Source organism: Phocoena sinus, chromosome 1, assembly GCF_008692025.1.
Source record: "Phocoena sinus isolate mPhoSin1 chromosome 1, mPhoSin1.pri, whole genome shotgun sequence".
Classification (NCBI taxonomy): Eukaryota; Metazoa; Chordata; class Mammalia; order Artiodactyla; family Phocoenidae; genus Phocoena; species Phocoena sinus.
In genome coordinates, this window is record NC_045763.1 from 154239451 (window position 1) to 154248844 (window position 9394).

Genomic DNA, 9394 nt, shown 5'->3' on the forward strand with positions numbered 1-9394 from the left:
AGACCCAGCCCAGGGCTCTCCTCCCCTTCCAGCCTTTGGTGATTTTGATTTTCTGTAAACTTCAACACTCATTTGATGAACCCACTCATTTACAATTGGTCGTGGCCCCCATGTTTACTGCTGAATTAAAATAGCTCTCTCTTGCATTGTAATTTAACATTCACACAGTGTCCACACTCATCAACTAGAGAGTAAGATCCTAGAAATAATCACAGAACAAGCCCAGTTCTCCTGCTTCCATTTTTAGAGGATGTGGGCACATGGTTTAGGGGTGAGGCAGACTGGATCCCCAAAGGACAAAATAATGCAATTTCTGGGTTTCTATAGGAACTTCAACATCACTTTTTATCTCAGCGCTCAGAGATTAGAGTGTAAACTGAGACAAGGGTTTTCTTTTATTTTTTCTTTTCTTGATGGGATGTATGTTAGAAATAGAGATTCTTCTTCAGCCTATCTTGTCTGAGTCAAAGCAAGGTTTACAACCCACAGCCCCCAGGCTGCCACTCTGTATCACAGTGGTAAGGCCAAAAACCAAATGAAGACCTTGCTGCTCCCCCTCAAAATGCTTGGGTTTTTTTAAAAAATTGTCTAGTTATGTCCCCTCCTCATCTCTGTTCCTTACCCCAAAAGGACATCAGCATTTTCCTGGCTCCTCACCACAGACAGTGAGACGGAGGAAAGCTGGGTTTTTCAAGCTCCATTCAGATCTCACCTTCTCTGTGAAGTCTCCCTGAGTCCCTAGCACAGTTCCTCTTCTTCTTGTTATCCTTGCCACTGCTTGGAACTTATAACATCAGCCTCATCTGTCTTAGGAAGAGGAATCAGACTTGGTCCAGAGTGTCCTAGGGAAAAAACTGGGACCACAGGACAGAAGGTAGTAGAGGGAGCAGATTGCAGTTCAAAACCCAGAAGGTCTCCCTGCACATCAGTGGAATGGGCTGCCTTGTGAGGACAACAGATGTCAGACAATGGCCACCTGGGAAGGGGATTCGGACATCAGGGGTTGGGTAGAACCAGGTGACCAGCAGGGTCTACTAGATGGTAAGGTCCTCAAGGGTAGAGACCCTGCTTTGAGCATCCCTGTAATCCTTCAGTCCCAAGATTGAGCCTTGCTCACTGCTGATTTCTGAGGCCCCCCCTACTATATCGGGACCACTGTCCTCTCAGACCCCAAATCTTCTGCTGAGAGATGTCCGTGGACGAAGAAGCCCGAAGATTAAGTAGTCCCTCCTCCACCTGATATTTGAGATCTGCATGATATATATAAAGCTGATGGCTCAGAACGGAAGACCAGAACAACCAAGCCAAGTGGTCAAGGAGAGGGCATATTTAAACTGAGTTTGAAGGTCTCTGCTTTCTCTCCTTTCTACCTCACCCACAGTAAGGAGCCAGGAAAATCCTGGTGTCTAAATGGGGCAGGAAACAAAGTTGAAGAGGTGCCATAGGAGGACAGATAAATGATTCAGAGTGAGAAAGGGAGGAGACAGGGGGCTTAATAGATCTTGACCTTGCCTCTGTGGGGAAGGTGGAGACGTGTAGACTGTTAAGTTCTAATCTCTGCTCTGACCCTGGCCAGCTGTATTAAAGAGAAAACTTCCACTGACACATACCAAAAAAGAAAAATAAGACCAAAAAATTCCTTTTGCCTCAATTTATCCCCAATCACATGAGACTTAAGTGACATATGATGTCAAAGCTTCTTTGAAAACCCAGAAGTTGAATCCATCTGCCAATCCTTGTTACCTCGGACACTGAGTATCAATACATGCCCCCAATTTAAAGCACTCTCACCCTCTGGGAGGGGAATCTTTCTAAGAGTTTCATCTGACTGATATAGTCTGGGTAAGGTGCTGTGAGGAAGCAGGGGGATGAATAAGTTGACTTCTTAAGGCCCCTACCAGCCTAAACCTACCCCTTCCTTACTCCTCCCTCCACCCCCACCCCGCCTCTTTGGGACTAGAAGCAGGCAGGCCGCCCAGCTAGGAGTAATTGAAAGGAGCAGATGAGAGGAGAATGTGTGTCCTCCCCCACCTCCCCAGCCCCCATGGAGGCTGTTGAGAAATGAAAACTAGTCAAATTACACCCTATGGCCTCCCTACCCGTGCACAAGAGCCGGATGGGGGTAGGCTGGCTGGGGGCAGGGGTGGGGGTGCGCAGGGGGAGAGGGAAGGGGAATCACATCTAATCCACTGTAAACGTCTTGATGTGCAGCAACAGCTTAGAGGGGGGCTCAGGTTTCTGTGGCGTTGGCTATATTTATCTCTGGTTCCATGCCAGCGGGGAGGGTTTAAATGGCACCCAGCAGTTGGCGTGAGGGGCTGCAGGAGCTTGGGGGCTGGTGGCAGGAACAAGTCTTTTCTGACCCCATGGAGCTGTATGAGACATCCCCCTACTTCTACCAGGAACCCCACTTCTATGACGGGGAAAACTACCTGCCCGTCCACCTCCAGGGCTTCGAGCCACCGGGCTATGAGCGGACTGAGCTCAGCCTGAGCCCCGAGGCCCGAGTGCCCCTCGAAGACAAGGGGCTAGGGACCCCCGAGCACTGCCCAGGCCAGTGCCTGCCGTGGGCGTGTAAGGTGTGCAAGAGGAAGTCGGTGTCTGTGGACCGGCGGCGGGCGGCCACGCTGAGGGAGAAGCGCAGGCTCAAGAAGGTGAATGAGGCCTTTGAGGCCCTGAAGAGGAGCACCCTGCTCAACCCCAACCAGCGGCTGCCCAAGGTGGAGATCCTGCGCAGTGCCATCCAGTACATCGAGCGCCTGCAGGCCCTGCTCAGCTCCCTCAACCAGGAGGAGCGCGATCTCCGCTACCGAGGCGGGGGCGGACCCCAACCAGGGGTAAGTGGCCATCCCACCCACCTGCCCCAGGGGGAGGGGGGGCAGCAGGCACCTGGGTAACCTTAGAGGACCCCGTGGTAGGGCTCAGTCAGATGGCTAGAGCAGGAGCCAGACAGGGTCTTAGGAGGCTGCAGGATGTCTTCCTTTGTTAGAGCTAGGCTGCCCAGCTGACCTCCTGTGTCTCTGGGTCCTTTCCAGACAAGATAAAGGCAGTGGGGAGAAGAAGCATGTGGAACGGGACTGAAGGAGGGATCCAGGAGCAAGTCCAAAGTCAGCTGGATGAGGGGGAAGACAGGACCTAAAAGTCAAGGCCAAGTGTACCTGAGAAGACTGCTTTGCCCCTCACCCGACCCCCTCCTGGGTATGGCTGAGCAGAGAGCAAACCCACTCAGTCTCTCTCATGGAACCCCAACAGGCCTGCACAAAAGCGGCCCTGGTTGGGCCAGACATTCTGCCTCCTTCACCCTTATCCCAAGGTCAAGAAAACCACAGACCCCCTTAGGCTGGGTGTCCTATGAGGGCAGAATCACCACGCAGAATGGATGCTAGGAATGGCCCTGAAGCAGAGGCTCTGTGGCCGGAGAAAGGCATGAAGGGAGGTGATTTTGAAGATTCTGGAACAGGGGGTGGGCCAGGCTGGAGGGCTGCAGCTTGTGGCCCACCCTCCAACCCCACCACAGGTACTTCTGCCCATTGGGACTGGACGAAGAGACACCACCAGGAATGGCAGTGCCCTGACCTTGGGCCTTTGCCCTGTCTTGCAGGTGCCCAGTGAATGCAGCTCCCACAGTGCCTCCTGCAGTCCAGAGTGGGGCAGTGCACTGGAGTTTGGTCCCAACCCAGGGGGTAAGTGAGACCAGGACCCTGGTTACTGTATTGACTCAAACCCCACAGGCTATCTCTAAGCCCAGTTCTCCCCTCTTATCTTACTCCCTGCTCTAGTCCTCTTCCCTTGGCCTCTGTAGGGACCTTTCGAACCCAGGGCCCCAAATGGTGGGCTAGAAGGCCATGTGCCTCCCTGAAGCCTTGACCAGCTAAGGAGTTGTCTAGGCCTCCTGCAACTCCCCAGCTGGTGCCTGGTAGATGACCTTCCCCACGGAGAGGACAATGTCCCTGCCCCAAGGGTCCCTGGGAATTGCTGAGTCAGTGCTGCAAAACTGGGCCAGCAAAGGGCAGTTCTAGTCTCCCAGGATACACCATTCTGGCTCCACTTCAGAATAACTGCTTCTGAATTCTAAGCCCACCAGGGGATATCAGAGAGGACACACTGGCGTGCACACACACATACACACACACACGTGCACACAGCACTAGGAGAGGCATGGGCTGGGGAGTAGGACCCTGAGCTTTTCTCACCCATCTGTCTGGGAAAACCAAAGGGCTCAGCCCCTGTCTTGGGTCTTAAGACACTTTTATCACCCAGGTAACATCTTCCTACCTTCTCCTTACAGATCACCTGCTCACAGCTGACCCTACGGATGTCCACAACCTGCAGTCCCTCACCTCCATCGTGGACAGCATCACAGTGGAGGATGTTGCTGTGGCCTTCCCAGATGAAACCATGCCCAATTGAGATTGTCTGCCAAAATGGGCAACCATGAGAGCCCCCCAAGCTGGCCACAGGTGCCACCACTCCTGCAGCAGGGCTCTCCTAAGCCAGGCTGTCCTGATGCCAGGAAGCCAGCCTTGGGGCTGCCAAATGCCAGACTATCCCCCTCCTCATACATATAAGGTTAACCCACCACCCAGAGAGGGAATGGATGCTCTCATTTAGCTAACTCCTTAGAGCAGAGAGCAGTTCTGTTTCCAGGGAGACAAAGCAGGGCACCGGAGTGCCCCCTTGTGTAAGCCCCCTGGCTCAGGGGGCAACTCAGGAGCTTCCCTTTGATCATAATGCAGCCTCCAATTCCACCCCCTGAAAAGATACACTTTGAGAGACGAAGACAGTGTCCTGACCTGGACAGACTATGTACATCTCCTGTTGTTGTCTCTTCCTATGCCAGGGTTAGGCTGGGCCTGCCCTGAATTGAGAGAAGGGAGAGGAACAATCAATCCTCTGTTCCCAAGTCACTGGGGGGCCAAGCTTTTGCAGTGAATGCTGGGAACCTTCCAATGGTTTTATGTTTTGTTTTGTTTTGTGTGTTGTTTGTAAAGCTGCCATCTGACCAAGGTCTCTGTGCTGAAGTTGCCAGGGACAGGTGGGGGTGGGGGGTGGGCGGGGACTCCTGGGGTGATTTATTTTGTTAACTAAGCATCGTGTGGTTTTGCCATTGTTTTGTATATTTTTTTTCCTTTTTTTTTTTGCTAACTTATTTGGATTTCTTTTTAAAAAAATGAATAAAGACTGGGTGCTAGAAGAGTGTCTGTGATGATATAGAGGGAGGAGACGACTAATGCTATAGCCTCTCCCACCTCAGTGGTCCAGACACCTGGCAGGGCCAGGGCTTGTGGAGCAGATGGGGCTCCAAAAGCGTCAGAGGCACCATGTTGCTGGTGGTCACTAGGCGCTGGGATCCCTGCTCTTTTTACCATTACAAAGGAAGCCAGGTCTGGTCCATTGGCTGGGCGAAGACAAGATTCTACAGAAATCCTTGTGGGACACGCAGGAAATTCCGTTGAGCATTCTGTTGCACTCTAATTCATAGACACTGTTCACAGTCTACTACACTCCATCTTATATCCCAACAGGTCCATTCCCTTCCAATTAACTGAGCATATACTCATATGCCTAGCACTCAGACCACAGCCAGCAGACAGGGGTGTGGAGCTGGAATTTGTGGGTTTCCCCTCTCTAATCCCTGCCTCTCCTCTGGTGCCACATTAGCAGGAGTCCTGCGAGGAAGTGGGAGTTAATTCAATCAGGGTGATTAGGGTCAGACACTATCACTTTCTTCCAGGCCAACTAGCATGTCCCCTCACCACACCCTTCCATTCCTCCAGGCTGCAAGAGATTCTGGTCCCTGTCTACAGCTCAGAGAATGAAGGCAGTTCTGCTGTGGGTAGGGGAAGGGGCTTACAAAGGAAACAAAGCTGGGGCTCTCTTCATGTGGGATGCCATCTTCCAAAGACTGGCTTCCTGAGGGGGAGAAGGTGGGTGAAGAATTGGGGAGAAGGAATTTGGATAGAGATCGCATGATATTAACTGAGAAGGCATCAGGAGCTAGAATTTGAATGGACTAAAACCTTTATTAATTCCAACTGCTTCACGCTAAGTGTGTCTGATTTATTGCAACTTATAAGTTTCAGAATCATCACAGAAGTCAGGGGATTCAGAGTGTGCTACATTCCATCCTGCATTCAATTCCTCAGGGCCCTTTATAAAACACTTAACCCGGTTTTATCAACCAGGCCCTCATACCCATTCTGCACTTGCTCTGGGCTCAGCTGGGCCGTCTCTACCACACCTGTCCTCTTGATTTGTTCCTGGAGAGGGGAGTCAACACACTGTTCCCAGAGGTTTCTCCAGAAACTCCATTTAAGCAAAAGGTGAAGTAGGCTCACAGAGCTCAGGTGAGGGTGCAGAAGGCAGGGTCCCCCCCGGGGCATGCTCATCCCAAACCACCAGTCAGGGCTGGGCCTGTTGGGAATCATAAACTGGCCTAATCTGTCCCCGTTTGTGGGATTTTCTTCTTGGGTTTATGTCATTGTGTTTACAGCTGTGGACAGGGAATGTTGCCTGCCATCCCAGTAAACAACAAACGTTGCCTGCCATCAAACTATCATCCACTGTAGTGGCAAGGTACTCCCTGAGGGGAATGCAGGATGGAGAAAAAACAGGAGGCATTATGCGCTTCGGATACTGGCCCTAGACTGTTAAGATGCACACCTAAGGAATAATTTCAGTGAGCCTGGACTCTTGCATCTTCCCATACATAGAAAAGCACTAAAATCATTAATTTGATATGCCTATTTTTTGTGATTAGCAGTAATCTTTGACATCTGACTACATTTTTTTTTCAGCAAAAACCCCCATATATCCTGGCTCCTCCCTTAACTCTTCAGAACGGTTCCTCAGAGCTATCTGAGAGGCTGTCTCCTGGGCTATAGTCCTCAGTAAGTTCCCTGAGTAAAACATATCTTGCAACTTTTAGGTTGTGCGTTTTTCTTCAGTTGGCACAGTTTTACCTTCTTGGAAAGGCTGGAGAGGAATACCTAGGTCACTGCCACAACTCTTAGCTCTCCCTGGCTCCCTGCCCTTGGAGATGAGGAGAGTAACATGTGTGGGTGCAACACCTTGGCTCTCCAATCTATACTCACTCCCTTATTATGCACCAATAATACTGAACTACCCATTCAAGGGGGATCTTCTCCCCTCGGGTTCATTTCCTCTGCCCCTGGTACCTCCCAAGCTCCTAGGGTAGATACAAGCCTGCTGCCTTCAAGTTGCCCTCCTTCTTACTGTGGGCTCGGTCTGACCAAGAGAAAGGCACTCATCTCTCCTAAGGAACTGATGGGCTCTCGGGTTGCTGGATATATTTCTTAAGTTTATTCCTCTTCAGTTATCATGTCAATTGGAATCCGAGGTTCATATTCATAATCTGTTACGAATGAACAGTTCTAAGCAATGGCTATTAAGGTCGATTGTTCCTGACCATTGTCAGGTGTAGTCATTGCCTGCTTATTTCTTTTTCAGTCTTTAAGTCCTTAAGCCTCCCACCAGGAAGAAACAATTTGCTGGAACTTCACATGTGTGAATGGCAAACTTTGCCAAACTGGAGCCCAGCCTCACTCATTATTTTCACAGAAGAAACATTTGTCATCAAAGCACAGGGACTTTCTTAAATTAACAAATGCTTGACCTGCACAACTGAATTACAGATAAGACTCCAATTAACGAGTAACGAGTCATAGTTCTTTGGGGAAATTAGCTTACGTCTGGTCTCCCGTGGAAGCACATGCAGTAAATCAAAGTTAAACAAATGTTGCCTAGTAGGGGACTTTAGGGAATCTGCCAGAATAAAAAGATAAGATTTGAAATTGACATACCAATTGTCAGTGTGTAGAGAGGAACTTCTTGGAGTCTTTAGACAGTGTGAATTGCAGAATGCTTGAAGTACTATTTGCTGCACTCCAATAAACATCCTTCGGTATCTAACTTCTCAAAGTAACCTACTTGGCAGACTGAAAAGCCTTTCTAAGTGCTGCAGGTACAGTAGTAGGAGGTTGGACCAACTGGAGAGGGAGGTAAAGGGGGTAAAATGGAGGGTGAGCGAAGAGGAGCCCCCTCGGCTCAGGTATCTGTTCCTTGGACAAGACCCACCGTGTCACGTCCCCTGGACTTGTCTGAATTCCTGGTTTCTGGGCTCCAGGCTAGGGCAGAGATGCCTGGAGGTGAGCTAAAGCTCAGGAAGTACTGAAGGCTGTGAATTGGGCTAGGATCTTGGCTAAGGAGGCACCACCTAGGCCCAAATGGGATCCCCAAACCCCACAGCGATTCTAGCTGTCCCTCACTGCTCAGCCACAGGAAACCACCTGATCCAGATTCTCTGCCTCTCACTCTGCTGGGACCGTTCCTAAGGGAGGCAAAGGAAAGTGTCCTAGGAAAGAAACCTAGAGTCTTCTTTCTCTTTTACAAATGCTGACAGAAACATGATGTTGGGGTCTCATCTCAAATGCAGCATGTCCAACATCAAGCTCACATTTTCACATGAGCCTGTTCCCTCTACATTCCCCAGCCCAGTAGATGGCAACTCTGGGAAACTGTAGTTTTCCTGGATTCCTTCAGATCTCACTCCTGTAGCCAGCTGGTCATCAAGGCTGGTCAACTCTACCTTTGATCATTGAGAGGGTGGGAAGGGACCCCCAGAGGCTTGTAGGCACTAGGCCAGCATCTTCCCTTGCCTGTTTGGCCTCCCTGAGTCACAAGTTGCCTTGTCTTACTCCCATCCTGCCATCTGTGCCCATGGACTCTGCCATCCTGTATCATCAGTGGGTCAGTTAGCCTTGGAGAGGGTACAAAGCTGGATGGTGGATTATGCTGCCCTCAGGGAGTTCACCATTCAGATGAACAGAAGAAACAAGGCTCCATGAAAATCACAGGAGCCAAGTGCCGCATGAGTGGTACAGATGTAAGAGTTTGAGAAAGGGAGCTGCGAGAGGCTTAACTTCAGGGTAAGGTCTTGGGCTCACTTAAAAGAGAAGCAAGTAATATCTGTTAAGCACTCCTGGTACTGGGCCAGAAGTTTTAACAAACATCTGCACATCTATCTTACCAGCTGCATGGTCTCAGCTTTAGAATTTCCTGTTCTGCAAAATGGTGATGACGATACATCACAGGGTTGGGAGGATTTCACGGGCCAATACATTTAGCATGCTTAGAACAGTGCCTGGCACACAATAGTTCTCAATACTTTTTAGCTTTATTTAATAATAATCCTTATAAAAACCCTCTGAGATAAGGTTGGTTCATTTATTCATTCAAGTATATACCTAACCCTAAAGGAGCTTCCCCACAGCCCAGTGGGAAACAGACAAAGAGAGGACAATGGCTGGGCAGCATCACGGTGTGCACAGACTGCCAGGGGCGCAAAAGGTTGCTGGTTATCTAATTCTTCTGA

At 50.1% G+C, this 9394-nt stretch overlaps 1 protein-coding gene across 1 annotated transcript; it reads left to right on the forward strand.

The window, feature by feature from the left end:
- Window positions 1–2321: 2321 nt before the first annotated feature.
- On the forward strand, window positions 2322–5194 carry MYOG (myogenin). The gene is made up of 3 exons (XM_032636857.1): window positions 2322–2837; window positions 3602–3683; window positions 4289–5194. The coding sequence occupies exons 1-3, from the start codon at window positions 2367–2369 to the stop codon at window positions 4408–4410; spliced, it is 675 nt and encodes a 224-aa protein (XP_032492748.1). The 5' UTR covers window positions 2322–2366; the 3' UTR covers window positions 4411–5194.
- Window positions 5195–9394: the final 4200 nt, after the last annotated feature.

What these genes read in the sequence shown, in the direction of transcription:
- MYOG (XM_032636857.1), top strand. Translation starts at nt 2,367, where the DNA reads ATGGAGCTGTATGAGACATCCCCCTACTTCTACCAGGAACCCCACTTC. An exon ending in GGGGCGGACCCCAACCAGGG is followed by an intron (nt 2,838 to 3,601) that starts GTAAGTGGCCAT and finishes CCTGTCTTGCAG; the next exon opens with GTGCCCAGTGAATGCAGCTC. An exon ending in GTTTGGTCCCAACCCAGGGG is followed by an intron (nt 3,684 to 4,288) that starts GTAAGTGAGACC and finishes TTCTCCTTACAG; the next exon opens with ATCACCTGCTCACAGCTGAC.